This window comes from Calidris pugnax, unplaced genomic scaffold, assembly GCF_001431845.1.
Source record: "Calidris pugnax isolate Ruff unplaced genomic scaffold, ASM143184v1 scaffold68, whole genome shotgun sequence".
Lineage (NCBI taxonomy): Eukaryota > Metazoa > Chordata > Aves > Charadriiformes > Scolopacidae > Calidris > Calidris pugnax.
The window spans coordinates 2,036,440-2,054,227 of record NW_015090921.1 but is presented as its reverse complement, the minus strand read 5'-3'; the positions used below and the strand labels follow the sequence as shown (position 1 = coordinate 2,054,227).

At 42.9% G+C, this 17,788-nt stretch overlaps 1 protein-coding gene across 29 annotated transcripts in view; it reads left to right on the top strand.

Annotated features, from left to right (window-relative positions):
- The window catches only part of MADD (MAP-kinase activating death domain), an 81,270-nt gene that overhangs the window by 31,382 nt on the left and 32,100 nt on the right, over window positions 1-17,788 (top strand). For 7 of the 29 annotated variants that reach the window (XM_014950241.1, XM_014950240.1, XM_014950245.1 and 4 more), the window contains 12 exons: window positions 495-651; window positions 1,622-1,728; window positions 2,597-2,790; window positions 3,389-3,720; window positions 4,653-4,792; window positions 6,398-6,499; window positions 7,357-7,395; window positions 8,425-8,484; window positions 8,950-9,052; window positions 11,116-11,302; window positions 11,474-11,624; window positions 14,292-14,498. In XM_014950241.1, the coding sequence (XP_014805727.1) occupies window positions 495-651; window positions 1,622-1,728; window positions 2,597-2,790; window positions 3,389-3,720; window positions 4,653-4,792; window positions 6,398-6,499; window positions 7,357-7,395; window positions 8,425-8,484; window positions 8,950-9,052; window positions 11,116-11,302; window positions 11,474-11,624; window positions 14,292-14,498 (1,779 nt within the window). The remainder of the gene's footprint in view (window positions 1-494; window positions 652-1,621; window positions 1,729-2,596; window positions 2,791-3,388; window positions 3,721-4,652; window positions 4,793-6,397; window positions 6,500-7,356; window positions 7,396-8,424; window positions 8,485-8,949; window positions 9,053-11,115; window positions 11,303-11,473; window positions 11,625-14,291; window positions 14,499-17,788) is intronic. The other 22 variants (XM_014950262.1, XM_014950255.1, XM_014950250.1 and 19 more) reach the window with 10 other exon arrangements.

Genomic DNA, 17,788 nt, shown 5'->3' with positions numbered 1-17,788 from the left:
CAATGCCCGACCACTCTTTCAGTGAAAAATTCTTTCCTAATGTTCAGTCTAAACCTCCCCTGTTGGAGCTTGAAGCCGTTCCCTCTCGTTCTGTCACTAATTACCTGTGAGAAGAGACCAGCACCAACCTCTCTACAGTGTCCTTTCACGAAGTTGTAGAGAGTGATGAGGTCTCCCCTCAGCCTCCTCTTCCTCATACTAAACACTCCCCTTTTGGGGAGGGAAATCCAGTTTGAGGCATGTCTTTCTGTTTTTTATGTATGTCCTCATGTGTTTCTACCAAGTTAACCCTGCTATTTAGCCACTCACTCCTCCAATTAATTTTACCTCTTGTGTTGTTTGCTTACAGAGAAGAAGTCTCGTAGCCTTCTTAGACTAAGCAGAGATTGTCCCTTCCTTTGTGCAAGACTTTGTAAGGGGTAGCCCTACTGTGAATGAAGCCTTTGACACCAACAAATGAATTGAATTAACTCTCTCCTTGTTTTTTTGTGCAGACATGTTTGACCCAGCGCTGATCGGTGACAAACCCAAGTGGTATGCACACCAGCTGCAGCCCATCCACTATCGTGTCTATGACACTAACTCCCAGCTGGCTGAAGCACTGAATGTCCCAGTGGAGAAAGAGACAGATTCTGATCCCACTGATGACAGGTTAGTGGGGAGCATGACCTTAGTCATGTGATAGTTACTTCAGATTGTGAGGCCTCTCCTCCTGCTTCTCATTTGCAGCCTTTTCCTCTAGCCTGCCAGGTTGCTGTTTTGTTTTTTTCTGGCTGGGCAGAACACTGAAGTAAATTGTCTCACTGCTCTGTCATCACAGCAACCTCTTAACCTTTCGATAGTGTCTTCTCAAGCCTTCATTTACTGTGATTCTCCATTTATATTTTCCTGTTTTCTTCTGCTCCCTGTATGCCACTTGACATTTGCTATTCACTCCTCTCCTAACTCCTTTTTCTTCCATGCTGTTCTTTCTCTGGTTATTTCTATTGCAGCACTACAAGTAATCACATCCACCCTATTACTCTTTCAGATTGCTACTTAGTGCTCATAGTTATGCGAAGCTTGTTAGTACTGCCTGTCCTTGAGACCTTGTGCATTCAGCAAAGGGAGAGTAAACTTTTTTGCTGTAGTAGTTCTGGCCATATTTCCCAGAGTTTTGCATCTAGTTTTATTATCCTTCATTCTCTGCTAGCCTGTGAGATCTTTTATCTTCTATGTTCTACACAGCTCCAGTCATCCTGACAGAGTGGGATTTATCACTAGTATAAAAAAGGAATGCTTTTATTTGTGGATTCCTGTTCCCCTGAAGTCATCCCACGCACACACACACTGAGAGTTAATACACTACTCCCTGCCCACTTACGCTTGACCTCAATAACTTTGCTGAGAGCCTTTAAATGTCTTCCCATATTGTCTCCTCACGTACCTCCAAGTAATTTCATTTGCTGTGACCTTTCACGAGGCCGGGTTCTGACTCTTGACAGAAATTTGTTTGTATGGACTGTAATATCATGAGAGCTTTAAGACAGCCACGGAAACAGTGCTGATTCACATCTTTGAAGCATCGGGCCCTGCTGTTGCTGTTATGCTGCCACTCATCTTTCTTTCTCACCTATTGTGGCAGTGGCAGTGACAGCGTCGACTATGACGACTCAAGTTCCTCCTACTCCTCCCTCGGTGACTTTGTCAGTGAGATGATGAAATGTGACATTAATGGTGATACCCCAAGTGAGTAACTTTGAGCTTTACTTTCACAAGGTGCAGATAGGTTCCTCTTCCCCCTTCATCTGCACTGTGGGAAAAATGCCTCCCCAAAGTCCCTGAATCAGAGTAAGCTGTTGTAGTCTTGCTGTGAGCTAAAAGTGTCTTCTATACTCCTTCTTCAGTGTCCATAGGCTGAAAAAAAGGCATTTCCCTTGCTTATAAATGATGCCTTCCAAAGGACACTGGGAGGAGGAAGAGCAGAAATAGGTGCTGCTGAACCAAACTGGCTCACTAGGTCTGGAAACAACCTGTGGCTGCTGGTAGATACTGTGCAGTATGGGCAGCAGAGTACGAGCTTTCTCCTGCCCTCCATGTATTAGTTCTCACTGGTGGCTTTAATGAGTCACTCTGTCCCGTGGGGACAGGAAAATGCATTCTCTGTGGCTTATATGGAGGCTGCAGCAATAGCCTCTCTTGTGGGAGTGGGAAACTCTTACTTTCTTCAGTAAACTAAATCTAGGAATACCAACGCATTTCCTATGTCCTCAAAGACAAGATGTAGTAATCATAAGTTGCAAGAAAAGAAATTCTGCTTGGACGTAAGGAAAAGATCTTTATGGTTAGTGTAGTTCCCAGGATCACAGCAGAATGACAAGCCTTGGAGATTTCCAAAACTCAGTGGGACAGATCCTTGAGCAGCTTGCTTTAAGCCTGAGGTTACTCCTGCTTTGAGCAGAGAGTTGGAACAGATGACCTCCAAAAGCCCTTCACAATCAAAGTTTTTATGCAAGTTTATTCTGCTGAGCAGCCCTCATCTCCTAGGGGTCTTTAGTTAGAGGGGCAGAAAGCTGAGGAAGGCAGTGTTCTTTAATGCAAAATGATGTGTTTGCAGATGTTGACCCCCTGACTCACGCAGCCCTTGGTGATGCTAGCGAAGTGGAATTTGATGATTTTCAAGAATATTCAGGGGATCTGGATGAACAGGCCATGGACAGTGAAAACTCCCAAGACAACAACCAGCCTCGTTCGAGTTCCAGTACTACAGCCAGTAGCAGCCCCAGCACTGTCATCCATGGAGTGAATCATGTGTGTACTGAGATGAGTTCAGCCCCGAGATCAGTGTGTTAGGATGTAAGGAATGGGAGAACGCACGTGGTTCTTTCTGAGAAAGGCAGAAGCTAACAGGAGTGTGAAACCACCCACAGATTAAATTGCATGTTCTTTCTGGGCAAGGTGGAGTTTACTTGTACCCTCTTGTGCTGGGACAGAGCATTCCTGTACGTAAAAGCTTCCATGTATTGGAAAATGCAGCGTTAACAGAGAGCAGTGGTCCTGGCTGTGGCTACAGGAATTGCTTTTACAGAATCTGGAAAGACCTGATGGTTGGAGGAACGAGGAGTGGGGTGGGGAAACTCAGGGAGCTGTGGTCTTTTAGGAAGAATGGGAATTGCTTTTGGAACCACAAAACAGGGTAACAGAGAGCTGTTATCCTGAGCTAATGCTTACAAGTGAGATCTGTTTTAGAGGGGAGTAAGTCCCTAGAATGATGCACAAATACTGCAGCGTGTATAAAATCCCAGATTAGAGCTGAGGATAATGGGGATGGGGTGGGGGCCCAGTAACAAACAACAAGGACCCTGTGGACTTCCCAGTTTGAAATAATTGTTCTTGTCCTACCCTTCAGTTGTATGTAACGCAAATTAGCGAGCAGATCAATGATTTGACTGGTCCACAGGAGTCAGCAGAGTCAGCAGAAATGGAAGAGAAGTTGGTTGCTGGTTTTTCAAACCACCTCCCTTCCTTGCCACTGCAAGCAAGCTTTCCCAAGATAAGCTTGGATCGTCGGGAGAGCGACGCTGCGTCTGGCAGCATGAGCTCCTCTGAAGGGGCCGTGAGGAAGAGAGAGTATGACAACCCTTACTTCGAACCACAGTATGGTTTCCCTATGGAGGATGAAGATGATGAGCAAGAGGAGAGCTACACCCCAAGATTTAACCAGAACCTCAATGGAAGCAGGTGAGTCCTCCTTGTCTCCTGTCCTTCTGGGCAGCACTTTGGGGGTTTCTGGCTGCTTCATGTAGTTTAACATTCATTTGCTCAGATGTCTTTAGCACCCAAAATGTGTTGTTGATCACTTCCACTTAATATTGAATTTCTGTGAACCCTTCTGGTTTGAGTAGAGGCACTTGCTCAGTAAAAATGTGTTGTTGATCACTTCCACTTAATACTGAAGTTCTGTAAACCCTCTGGTTTGAGTAGAGGCACTTGCTCAGTTCCCTCAGTTCCTTGCTTTGCTGTAAGCAGCAGGAGCTGACAGATCTGTCAGTTCTTCCTAGAAACATTCTAGTATATCACCTTCTGATTTCTGGAAACCTTTGAATGATCTTTATTTCTTTTTTTTGGTGAAGCTTTGTCTTTTGTGGGAAAGATACTATATTGATCGATGACATTGGGTTTTCTTGGTATTGCTCTCAAAGCAGAACTCTTTCACACCCAAATCCATCAATGCTCTTTTGCAGATAAGTTTTCAGCATACCCTGAAAGGTAATAAAAGCCTAAAGCAAAGATGCTTCGATTCTCTCGGGTTTTTTGTTATTTTAGCATACCCTGAAAGGTAATAAAAGCCTAAATCAAAGATGATTCGATTCTCTTGTTTGGTTTTTTTTTCTTTCCCTCACAGTAAGGGTAGTGTAGAGAAAACTGATGAGGAATGAGACCAGCATTGATCTCCCACAATCGTACAATCCCCATCCCTGGAAGTTCAAGGCCAGGCTGGATGGGGCTTCGAGCAGCCTGGTCTAGTGGGAGGTGTCCCTGCCCAGGGCAGGGGGGTTAGAACTTGATCTTTAAGGTCCTTTCCAACTCTAACCATTCTATGATTCTATAATGTGTTGATTTGGGGTGGAAAGGGGAGAAGCTAATAACAGTTGTACTTAATTTCTTTAAAGGTCTCAGAAGTTACTCCGTCCAAACAGTTTAAAACTGGCCAATGATTCTGATGCAGATTCAGATTCCAGGGCCAGCTCCCCGAACTCTACTGTCTCCAACAACAGCAGTGAAGGTTTTGGGGGCATCATGTCTTTTGCAAGTATGTACTAATGCATTCATTGAGCTGATTTTATTTATTGTATTAGAGTTTACAGGGAGATGGAATAGAGGGATGGCTAGTCAAGAGAATTACTCGGTTGACAAATTGTTACCAGCTCTCCAGAAGTCATGTTGGGATCTATAGGACCTCTTTAACTTACAGTGCTGATAATTACTGCTTTATGTATTTTTCAGTAAGACAGATTTGGGTTATATGGTTAGGCCTTTGAATTATACTGCACAGATTAGAAATTCTTTCAGTTTTATTTAAACAAAAAGTTATGCAATTTCGTGAAGTTGATACAAAAATCCTACCACTATTATGCTTTCCATGCTACCATGTTGTGTGTTTAGGTGCTAAATTCAGTGTCTTGACTGTGCTCACCTACTTCAAATTATATTTTAATAATAAAATCCACAGGTGTGGAAAACTAATCTAGGGTTCTTTTAGTGAGTGAAAGAAGGTATGGCCAGTTGACTCTTGCACTGTTGTGGGGATCAGTGCAAGAAGTTTGCAGCAGTGTGGGAAGTACAACAGGACCTGTTTAACTTACAGTGCTGATAATTACTGCGTTATGTATTTTTCAGTAAGACAGACTTGGGTTATGTGGTTAGGCCCTTGAGTTATACTGCACAGATTAGAAATTCTTTCAGTTTTATTTAAACAAAAAGTTATGCAATTTCGTGAAGTTGATACAAAAATCCTACCACTATTATGCTTTCCATGCTACCATGTTGTATGTTTAGGTGCTAAATTCAGTGTCTTGACTGTGCTCACCTACTTCAAATTATATTTTAATAATAAAATCCACAGGTGTGGAAAACTAATCTAGGGTTCTTTTAGTGAGGAAAGAAGGTTGACTCTTGCACTGTTGTGGGGATCAGTGCAAGAAGTTTGCAGCAGTGTGGGAATGTTGGATGTTTCTGGTAAAATGATTGTTACTAAAATAAGGCTGCAAACAATGAACCAAAGCAAATGGAAATAGTATGCTGACATTTTAAATTAACATCTTGCAGTGTTAATCAGCTCGTTGATCTACATGAGATGCTTTCAGGCTGTCTACAGGCTTAACCAGATGATGGTCCATTATTGTGTTCTTAAGATCTGTCTGTACTAGGAAGAACTCTTATTTTCTCTGAAAAAATGGAAAGCTTCTATTTTAGAGGACAGTTCTGTTTTGCAAGCACCGTGCACAATCCTCGCTTCAGAATTACAAATTTTGGAGATCTTCCCTCATCTATCTTTCTCATGCAGCCCCTACCATTCATTTGCTCCTAAAAAGATAATCAAACTTGAGACACGGCTGACATGAGGTTACTTGTTTAAGGGCAGGTAGATATTGCTGTTACATTTAAGACTCAAAGATACAACAGCAGTGACTGTGACATGAAAGCTGAGAGCTACAGTTTTGTACAATTTTGATTAACCTGATTACACACGTGGTTGCAATATAAATGAGGCAATGCTATGCTTGTGAGACTTTTGGGTAATAGAGAACTTTGTCATTAAGGATCTGGAACAAGAAGATGAATTACAGGCAGTTTAGGAAGTTCGGGTGTGTGCAGTGAGCGTGAGGCATTTAATTGTTTTCTTCTTCTGTCATAGGCAGCCTGTACAGAAACCACAGCACAAGTTTCAGTCTGTCCAACTTAGCCCTACCAACCAAAGTTGGGAGAGACAAGAACACTCCCTTTCCCAGCCTGAAAGGTAACTGTTTTTCCCTTTATCTTTTGCAGCCTTTACAGTTCTTGTGGCTTGACAATCTGAGGTCTTATCCCTAACAGGAACCCTGGGGGTGACGCGTTTTGGTAGTTTGGGTAGTACCTGTCTTAAGTATCAAGACAGTAAATTGTGTTGGTGTTTCTGTCAGGCTTCTTCCCAACCACTGGGCCACGCTGGGATGGGGCTGGCAAGTCTAGCCTCCCTTAATGGATATACTGTGAATGTTGGTTTTGTTTTGTATTTTGTTTTGTATTGTTTTTAAGTACTTAATGTAAAGAATGGGAACCAAGAGGTAGGTCCTGTTTTTGTACCGTCGCTGTCTTCATGATTAGCCTCAGGTAACTTGTTAGAGCAATGATGCTGCATTTGTAAGTGGGGACAACACCAACCCCCCATGGAGACTGCAGCTTACCTGGGTTTCAAAAGTGTTTATAGTCTCTTCACTAAAGAGAAAATTTCTGATCAAAATCAGATTATAACCATATTTCAGCTCATTCAGAGTGAAGATCGATCCCGGACTTATGTGCGCAATCTTTTCATTGGAACATCTCCTCTTTGTCTGCAGTATGGTTAGAAATCATGCCTGAATGGGCACTAGAGAAATGATCCTCTTACCCCGGGGAGTTAAACAGCCTGGTTGTCCTTGTACCAGATGCAATAGCAGAAGGGTGACTGAGCACGTGCTGCTGTTCCAGCGTTGAGTCATTTTCAGTTGCTAAACTGGGGAGAGATTTTATTTTGCCTTTTGAGTTATTCTGTCTGATTAGAACTTACTGCTTTTATTTCAATATGTTGATTTTTTTCATTTATTTTTTTCCTCCTCATCATTTTCATCGGTAAAGATTACTTTAATCTGGAAGTGGGAAGGGATGTGGATGAAGGTTGGTATGATGTTTTGCTGACCTTTGACCTTGTAGAAACAAAGGCCAAAAGCTGTGTTTCTGCTTTGGACTTTGTTTTCGAGACAAGTAATCATTCCTTGTGTGTAAAATGAGGAGGAACAGGAGTGGTATGGTGAAAACACCAAGCAGACTCTGCACAGCTGTTTTTGACAACCTTTTACCAGTTGGTTCTATTTTCACGTCCAGTTGGACTGGATAAGAAACATCCTTCATGTCAGGGTTATTTCCATGGGTAAACTTAATGACTGATTCCATGCATTGGAAGAAAACAGTGATGGGGTTTGCCATTCCACGTTCATGCTTTGCGCCTCATCTTCTGCACTTTGGTGTGTTCTGGTCTTGACTAGTGTAATCCTGTAGGGCTTTTAATGTTACTGTGCAGATGTGAGGATGGAGTTTCCGTGGAGTAGCTCAGTCTGGTTTTTGCATGTGCAAGTGTGTGTGTGTGTGTGTGTGTGTGTTCATTTACGTGCGCATGCTGGCTCACTGGGATTTCCCCCTGGGCACTTCACTGGTCTTTAAATGTTTTTTGTCTCTGCTGTACAGATATAAAATTGCTGCATTAACTTGTTCTTACCAAGCGTGTGTGGTACCCTGTGTTTCTAACTGTAATGGGAAATAATGCTGGGACTCCATCTCATTGCTGCTGTTTGACCACTTTCCATCTTCCTTTTTAATTTTTATTTCATGCACATCCATTGATATTTTTTTCCTCAGCGATGCGGATGTTTTTGATAGTGCCCTTGAAATACAGTATGTGCAGTAATGTCCTTGAAGATGCAATACATTGGTTCCACGATGCCAAATTTCAAGTCAAGCACTATCTCTAAGATTAATTACACTGGCCCTTGTTGTCTTGGGCTTTCAAGCATCCTTCCTGCTCTAGCGTCATCTGGGTTTTGTTTTAAGGGAGGGCTGGGAAGAAGCTGGTAGTTGGATTCTTTTGATGCTGATGGTGGGGAGTGTAGATATTGCAGTACACTACTAATTGTATATTTTGTGTCCCAGTATTTGGGTTAAATACTATAATGGAGATTATTACTGAAGCTGGCCCAGTAAGCAATGAAGGTGGGTTCCCTACAGCATGAGCTGTGCATGATATAACAATTTCCAGCATTCCCTATGCCTGACTTTGGGCTACCTCTCTCACTGGGTAACCAGTACCACATGATCTATACTAGTCACCCCCAACGCATTACGCTTTTACATACATACAGTGACTAATTTGAAGATGGTTCATGTTGTGGAACTGCATGCAGAGCAGCCAAACTTGACCTGCCTTTCACCTCCTGCTCCCATTACCATCTTCTCTTTTTCTCTCTGCATTACTCCCATTACTGTTTTCTGCCGATGTGTGATGCTAGAATACGATATACGCTGCCGCTTTTTTTGGAGTTTCCATTTCGTTTGAAGTCTGTTACCTGTAAATCTGAATAGGTGTGTTAGCCAACCCTAGCGTTGCTTGTTACTGTCCTGGGATCAGACTGTTTTCCTCCCACCCCTTCCTCTCATCCTTATTCCTCTCCTCTTTAGGAAACAGACGAGCCCTTGTGGATCAAAAGTCTTCGGTCATTAAGCACAGCCCAACAGTGAAGAGGGAATCTCCATCGCCTCAGGGACGAACTAGCAATTCCAGGTAATATTTTTCATTGCTTTTTGAGTAGAAGGTGTTGTCAGAGCTGTCTCATACTTGGCCAATGTTTCCTTGGAAGTCTAGCTGTTGAAAACAAAATAGTACTTTTCTGTGGCCCTATGCTTGTACATATTATTGTTTGAGAAGATCTGGGATGGATTGTCTTGCAATTAATGGTGCACATACATGTTTTTCTGTGTCTGAGGTCCAAAATATTCTAGGACCCTTCTTTAACTCAGTATTTCTTCTTTGTCATTGAGTCTGTTGTGAGCAAGGTAGTCTATTCAGCAGAGTTCTAATGCACCGTGCAGGGGATCAGCTGAGTCACATGAAGCAGTTTGATTCCAAAAATTCACGTGAAAGGCTTTTCTCAGCCTTGGGAAGGGACTCAGAACGGTGCAAGTAAATATTACCTGACCTGTGCCTGTGCTGTCTCCTCCCATTCTGATGTACACACGGGTAGAGTGGAATTTCCTCTGAGCTGCTGGGGTTGGGAGACAAGCAAGAACAGTGTCTGCAGTGCAGGGTGGGGAATGCAGCAGGTTGTGCACAGGAGTTCCCTTCTTCTTACCGTTCCCTTCCCTGCTGCAGAACAAAGGGAAGCAGCACACGTGCCGAGGCTGCTGCAGAAGCACTAGTGTTAGTGCTGTGCTTCCTCTTTCAAGGAAAGCCCACAGGTCAAGCAAGGCAGCTGTGGGAGATGGTTGTGGCATAGAGGACTCCTGTGGGCTCTGAGGAATGCTGTGAAGGTGGGGAGCAGAGTAATAGCTAGAGGGACTAGAGGATAATCTAATGGAAATAATGGACAAAATAAAATATTTGATACTACACCTGCAGAACAGAGCTTGGGCTGCGTGCAGTTGTGTTGGCAGCAGGCATAGCTAGATGTCCACCACGCAGTGGATAAGGAACTGGCTGGACGGCCGCACTCAAAGGATTGTGGTCAATGGCTCAATGTCCAAGTGGCAGCCAGTGATGAGTGGTGTTCCTCAGGGTCGATACTGGGACCAGTGCTATTTAATATCTTTGTTGGAGACATGGACAGAGTGCACCCTCAGCAAGTTCGCTGACAACACCAAGTTTGGTGGTGCAGTCAGCACACTGGAGGGAAGGGATGCCATCCAGAAGGACCTGGACAGGCTTGAGAGGTGGGCTTGTGCAAATCGCATGAAGTTCAACCAAGCCAAGTGCAGGGTCCTGCACCTGGGACATGGAAATCCCAGGCACAGATACAGGTTGGGCAGAAAATGGCTGGAGAGCAGCCCTGAGGAGAAGGACTTGGGAGTGCTCATGGATGAGAAGCTCAACATGAGCCAGCAATGTGCACTGGCAGCCCAGAAAGCCAGTCGCATCCTGGGCTGCATCACCAGCAGTGTGATTGGGAGGTGATTCTACCCCTCTACTCTGCTCTTGTGAGACCCCACCTGGAGCACTGTGTCCAGCTCTGGAGTCCTCAACATAGAAAGGACATGGACCTGTTGGAACGGGTCCAGCGGAGGGCCGTGAAGATGATCAGAGGGATGGGGCACCTCTCCTATGAAGACAGGCTGAGAGAGCTGGGGTTCTTCAGTCTGGAGAAGGGAAGGCTTCAGGAAGACCTTATGGCAGCCTTCCAATATCTGAAGGGAGCTACAGGAGAGATGGGGAAGGACTCTTTGTCAGGAAGTGCAGTGACAGGACAAAGGGTAACAGTTTTAAATTGGAAGAGGGGAAATTTAGGTTAGATACCAGAAATAAATTCTTTCCTGTGAGGGTGGTGAGGCACTGGAACAGGTTGCTTAGGGAAGTTGTGGCTGCCCCATCCCTGGAGGGGTTCAAGGCCAGGCTGGATGGGGCTTTGAGCAACCTGGTCTAGTGGGAGGTGTCCCTGCCTGTGGCAGGGGGCTTGGAACTTGATGATCTTTGAGGTCCCTTCCAACTCTAACCATTCTATGATTTGGACTTCTTTTGTTGTAAACTTAGCTTTGATAGGAAATGCTCTGTGTGTCCTGGCCATATCTCTCTTCCAATGCAAGCTGAGGTAAGTAGATGACTGACTTTAACCTCTTTCCTCTTCAATCCGTCAGTGAGAACCAGCAGTTCCTGAAGGAGGTGGTACACAATGTCCTCGATGGGCAAGGTGTTGGCTGGCTGAACATGAAGAGAGTCCGACGTCTGCTGGAGAGCGAGCAGCTCCGTGTCTTTGTACTGAGCAAGTTGAATCGCACCATCCAGTCAGAAGAAGACGCCCGACAGGATGTCATACAGGATGTGGTCAGTGCTGAACTTGGCGGGCTCCTCCAGCTGTCTGCTGAGGCTCAATTCATAGGATGTTTTTCTTAAATTGCCTCTTAAAAGCTGATGTTACAGCAGTTTTGGAACTTATGTTCTTGAATTACTTTCTCACTTTTGAAATGGCGACACTTAACGGGGTTTTCGTTGCAGGAGATCAGCCGCAAGGTCTATAAAGGCATGCTGGACCTGCTGAAGTGCACCGTGTTGAGCCTGGAGCAGTCCTATGCAAATGCTGGCCTGGGAGGCATGGCCAGTGTTTTTGGCCTGCTAGAGATAGCACATACTCACTATTACAACAAAGGTAAGAGAAGCATTCATGAGAATACGGTGTTTATCAACCAAACTACATCCTAGTAGGGAACAGATTTAGATTGGAGATTAGGAGGGGGTTCTTCACTGTGAGGGTGGTGGAGCACTGGAACAGGTTGCCCAGGGAGGTGGTTGAGGCCCCATCCCTGGAGATATTCAAGGAGAGGCTCGATGAGGCCCTGGGCAACCTGGTCTAGTTGGGGGTGTCCCTGCTGACTGCGGGGGGGTCAGACTAGGTGACCTTTGGAGGTCCCTTCCGGCCTGGGCAATTCTATGATTCTATTGTGAAGGTTGCTGCTTTGTGGCTTCTGATATTTCAGGGGTTTTACAACATTTTCAAAATAGGTGAGAACTGTACTATTGTTACCGAAACCTTCCAGAGCTTGAAACCGTCCTCTTGCACCCGTGTAACCAGACCACAGCAAAAAAAAATGCTGATATTTGATTGGAAATGGAAACTATGCAGCAAGAAACAAAACCTGGGACTCTTACAGATGAAGTGGAAATTCTGAGGGTGTGGACCTTCAGCTAGCACTCTCCCAACCACTGTCCTGGAAAGTTATTGCAGATGTTTCTAATGTGGAACCATACGAGACTGGTGTCTCCCCAACCACCTTGCATTACACAGTGATTCTTATACCACTGAGTACACTGGGAGAGGAAAGTCTGACAATACCTCTTTAATTTTCAGCTTTTTCTTAAAATCTGATTCTTAAAGCAAAATAAGAAAATGCATGCTTAAGGAAAAAAAGCAAAAGATGACAAAAAAGCTACCTCTCTGCTTAATATCTGACTCAGCTGTAAGCTCAAATTTTGAAAAGCTTTTTGTTTCATTGTAGGAGAGGAGTAACATCTACTAAACACTTTACAGTTGGTGTTCTGGATGGCTGGCATCAGGGATTTCATGAGTTGGCTTAGGTGCCCTGTGGGTTACAACTGTTGGTTTCCAGTCATTGTTAGGATGCTGAGGATGATGAGGAAGGCCGTGCTGGTGTAGCAGTCCTGAGTGTGGGGAATAGGCCCATCCTGCTAATTGTAAGCCTTTTGGTCTAACACTGATCCTAAGCAAAATTGTAGAGTTGCTGTTGTAAAACTCAATGGTTTTAGAGTGAAGTCTGGAGAATGTAATGCCATAAACCATAATCTGATGGTAAGTAGAGTTTACCTAGTAAATTAATTCTGATCACAATAGACAAAATTGGATATAAACCTTTACAGCCTTGATACATTTTTGTAGGACTTCTGGCATTATTTCATGGCATCTTGTTTTATAGGAAAATTTTAGCTGTTTAGTATGTTTTACCTGTTTTCAGTGGGGTTGATCTAGATGTTTCTAGAAATGTTTTATAGAGATTAGTGCTTATCTTAATGTTATTTAACATATAGTAGTGATCTAGTAATCCTTAATTCGTTCAGTTTGCATATGATGCATACTGTTGGAACACAACATGATGGATATAGGTTATTTGTCTAGAGGAACCTGAAGCTTAATAAAGCGTGGTTTTGATTCATTTATTTTAATATGGCCAACCTAAGGACTTGTGTTTAGGAGGAAGGAAAGGTGGGAATAATAGCAGGATTGGGAATTATGTCCTAGGAAGTAGTGTCTCTGACAATGGCAGCTGTGTGTGAACTTTAGCAGTGCACTGTGTCTGTAACAGCTGGAGAGGGGGACACTGTGTAAACCCAGGAATACAGATTTGGGATGCAGCTATTCTTTTGTTTCTGGATGTGTCACTAACAAGACCCCCAGCTGAGGTAGGGCTTCCAGTTCTGATCACCACATCTTGAAAAACTGAGGAGGTTTCTGAAAAGACCTACAAGGAATTGGGAAAACACTTTTCTGAAAGATGGAAGTGTTCAGTCTGTTGATTGCTAGGTATTGATTGTTTTTAGTTATTATCTGAATAGAAAGGCGTTGCTGAATGCAGGATCTTTAAGCTGCTGGACAAAGGTATCCCAAGGCCTAGTGGTACAACAAATTTAGATATTAGGATCTGAAACTTTGACTAGTAGCCTTATCAGCTATTGGAACAGTTTGTGCAGGATTGCGGGAGGTTCTTTATGGAAAAGCTAATTTTAATTATTCTATTCTGAAGGTTTTGCTGTAATTCAAACTGTGGAGTTCAATACAGAGAAATAAGCCAAACTGCCTTTGGGGACAGATGGTTAGAAGAAGTCTTGGAGAATGATAGAAGAGCTACAGCTGATAGTTTTTGGGTTTTTCTCCTAACTGAAGTTTCATTTAATGTTACCCATCAAAGATGATTGTATTTGTCATGTTTTCACTGCGGGAGGAGCTTGCTTATGTTCTAGAGGCAATATTCTTGGTAGTTTAGACAGAGCTCTTTAATTTTGCACAACTCAGCAGAGGAGATACAGTTACTGTGTCAAAGAAGATTCCTAGGTTTCAAATATACAGGAAGGAGATAATAAGAGTATCCCAAAACCAGCACTCTGGCTTTCTCCTCTACTGTTCCCACCAGTGTGGCAGACTATCTGCAAGCCATGGTGACCTAGGAGAACTGAGCTGTTTCAGTGCCAGGCTTAAAGATTTAGGTGAGACCATCTGTCTCATCTTCCTTTCCCTGCTCTCATTTCCTTTTTCCTTTTTTTTTTTCTTTCTTTTTTCCAACACTTGTTTTTTTTATCTTTAAAGAACCAGAAAAGAGAAAACGAAGTCCAACGGATGGATCTATCACTCCAGTTGGCAAAGATCCTGCCTCATCCCCAAGAGTGGAGCCAAAACCCGCGATGCAGCTGCCGGTACCTCACCTGATGCCAAAGGCACCGAGCCCTGCAGGCAAAGGGCCAAGGGAGTTTGACACAAGGAGTCTAAAGGAAGAAAATTTTATTGCTTCCATTGGTGTGTATTGAGGTGCATGTGAAGTGCAGGAGGGACTTCTGTTTTGGCATTAGGTTCTATTTGCATTCTCTCCATTTTAACATAATACATTGCTGCTGTAACATGCTTCATTTACACCTTGGATCACAAGGAACGATCATACGTGTTTTCACTCTACTCTTGGATAAACTGGGCAGGGCAGTTTTCTTCCAGAAGCTTTCTAATCTTAATTGTTTCTGAACTTCTTTACGCTATAGACAGCTTTATTTTTTGCTCAGTGACTCATGTTTTGAAGCAACAGGAAATGGCAAAAGGGAAACAGGGCCAGCAGGACTTTGGAAAAGGGCAACTATGGAAGGGACTACGTGAAACAAAAGCTTTCTAGTCATTGCTGACTGCCTGTGGGATTATCTAGGTTGCACCCTGATAGAAGTGGGACCCAGGATCTGCTGGTTGTTAATAATAAAAACTGCCAAAAAGATGTTAGCTGTAGCGTTAGAGTTGCAGTGAGCAGGACTGATGGATATTCCTTCTATGTAATAGCAAATAGAATATGTTTCCTTCTAAACAGCATCTGCTAGGCTGGCCACTGGAAATTTTCCTAATATAATTTCTTAGCTGGTATAGCTTTTCCCTGTGTCTGGGGAAAAGATAAAGATAGGCTTTAAACTCTTTTACCTAAAAAGGGCTTTATAGATTTTTTTTTTTTTTTTTTTTTTTTGGCTGGGGGGTGGAATATTGTGATTGGATCCAACCTGCTGTGGGTTGTAAACAAGAGAAAAGTAGCATCAGCATGTGACAGAAATTATTTTTCAATTCCAAAAATACATTATGTTAAATTTTAACCATTGCTTCTTATAGCCTGTTTAAAGTAGCTTTTTGATGAAATCATTGTATGGAAGATTAATCTTCAGAAAGCAGCGTGCTGCTGTGAGGGTGTACCTGCAGCATGTGGCATAAGACCAGAGACCATGTGTGTTGGGCAGTTAACGTGGCAGGAGTGCAGACAGTCATTCTTACACCCACGTAACAGGTGTAGCCTGGATGGTGTCACATCCTTCTGACTGATACTGAGCCCCTCTGGCTTGGTTTGCCTTCTTGTTTCGAGAGGTGTAATTTATGGAGGCAGTCGCCCAGAAACTAGTCTTGCACTCTATTTGAAAATCTGTCAGGGAGCTAAAAGAGATTCAGATTGCCAGTATTTCAGTTTAGTGGTTCAGTTTGTTGCAGGTACTTGATTTCTTTTCTGCAGAAAAGCTTCTACAGAGACTGTGTTTCTAGCACAGCTAAGGATAAAACAGATGCTGGGCCAGTGTTCTTTTAAAGAATGAAGAGAGATCTTTTAATTGCATTGCTGAGACTGCTCCTTTCCCTCAGATGAAATTAAAGCCTCGTAGAAAAGGAAATCATAGAGATCAGACAGCCCATGTTTGTGAAGTATTATAAGAATTGCTTTTCAAAAGAAGTGCTACTTAATATGTTATGTTAACGACTGTTGCCAGAATATTAGCCTTAAACAATTCACAGTCTTCAGGGACAGGCAAGGAGTAAATTCTTACTAGTGATTCTGATGCTCTCATGATTTCCACTTGTCTTCTATGGAACTAAGTTACAAGAAGTATGTGGTTTCACCAAAAGCAATCCAAAGTTCAGAAGACTTTAGTGCTTTTTCTGAAGTCTTTTCTAACTGGTTTTGTCTGTTACCAAGAACCATGAGCTAATATGCAAGTCAGTCTTTAAGAAATTGCTCTAAAAACAACGTCGTGTCCATGTTCATCTGACTCTTGAGATCTACAAGTAAAGGGAATTTCTCTTGTGTTTTGGGAGGCTAATTTAAAGCTACTTGGCTGTTGTTCTAGCACAGCTAAGGATAAAACAGATGCTGGGCCAGTGTTCTTTTAAAGAATGAAGAGAGATCTTTTAATTGCATTGCTGAGACTGCTCCTTTCCCTCAGATGAAATTAAAGCCTCGTAGAAAAGGAAATCATAGAGATCAGACAGCCCATGTTTGTGAAGTATTATAAGAATTGCTTTTCAAAAGAAGTGCTACTTAATATGTTATGTTAACGACTGTTGCCAGAATATTAGCCTTAAACAATTCACAGTCTTCAGGGACAGGCAATGAGTAAATTCTTACTAGTGATACTGATGCTCTGATGATTTCCACTTGTCTTCTGTGGAACTAAGTTACAAGAAGTATATGGTTTCACCAAAAGCAATCAAAGTTCAGAAGACTTTAATGCTTTTTCTGAAGTCTTTTCTAACTGGTTTTGTCTGTTACCAAGAACCATGAGCTAATATGCAAGTCAGTCTTTAAGAAATTGCTCTAAAAACAATGTAGTGTCCGTGTTCATCTGGCTCTTGAGATCTACAAGTAAAGGGAATTTCTCTTGTGTTTTGGGAGGCTAATTTAAAGCTACTTGGCTGTTGTAGTTCCTTTATGTTCTGTTATGGAAGCCTCAGGGTAAGGCAGTGCTTTGGATATACCAGACCAGAGTTAAGTCAGGGCTAGGCTGAAATTCCTTCTGTGGTGAAATGCAGGCTTTTTCATTCAAATTAACTTCCTTAGGGAAGAAGCATTTGGTAAACGTTTTCAAGTTGCTGAAATGGCAAAGTATTTATAAATAATTCTATTTAAACAGGAGGAAAAATGTTTTTATGTGAAGATGATCCAACAGTGGAGCGGTTACCTGGAAAGGTTGTGGATTCTCCATCTGTGGAGACGGCAAACACCTGACTGGACATGGTCCTTCTCTAGCTGACCTTGCTTTGAGTGGGGAGGTTTAACTAGATGATCTCCCGAGGTCCCTTTGAACATCAGCAGTTCCTTGATTCTATGAAGTTTGAAAGGCTCTTACAGCCTCAGTTTGCAGATACGTGAATAAAACTCTCACTTGATCTGCTGGTATCGTGTGGACAAAATACAAATTGGGGTCCTAACCTTTTGAGCTACTTAGAAGGGGAAATGCTAGAATAAAAAGTAAGTCATTAGCATGATGAAGTAAAATTCTGTATGGCACTGTTTGCAATAGCCATACTTAAAGTGTATGTTGGTGTGGTGATGAAACTGCCTCTCTGAGATCTAGAGGCAGCTGAAGGTGTGCAGGTTTATTGCCCTACAGGAGCAACGGCCAGGAGGTTCACAGAGTTTTCCAGAGTTCAGGGTGGATGTGTTCCCGCTTGACCCCCTTTTCTTGTTCACTTTTCAGGAAGTTGATGGTTTCTTGTGTGTCTCTGAAGTATGTAGGATGCTCCCTTGTAAGAGGGAAGGCTTTTGGTATTCAAAATTCTTATTTCTGAGGTGAAGAGTG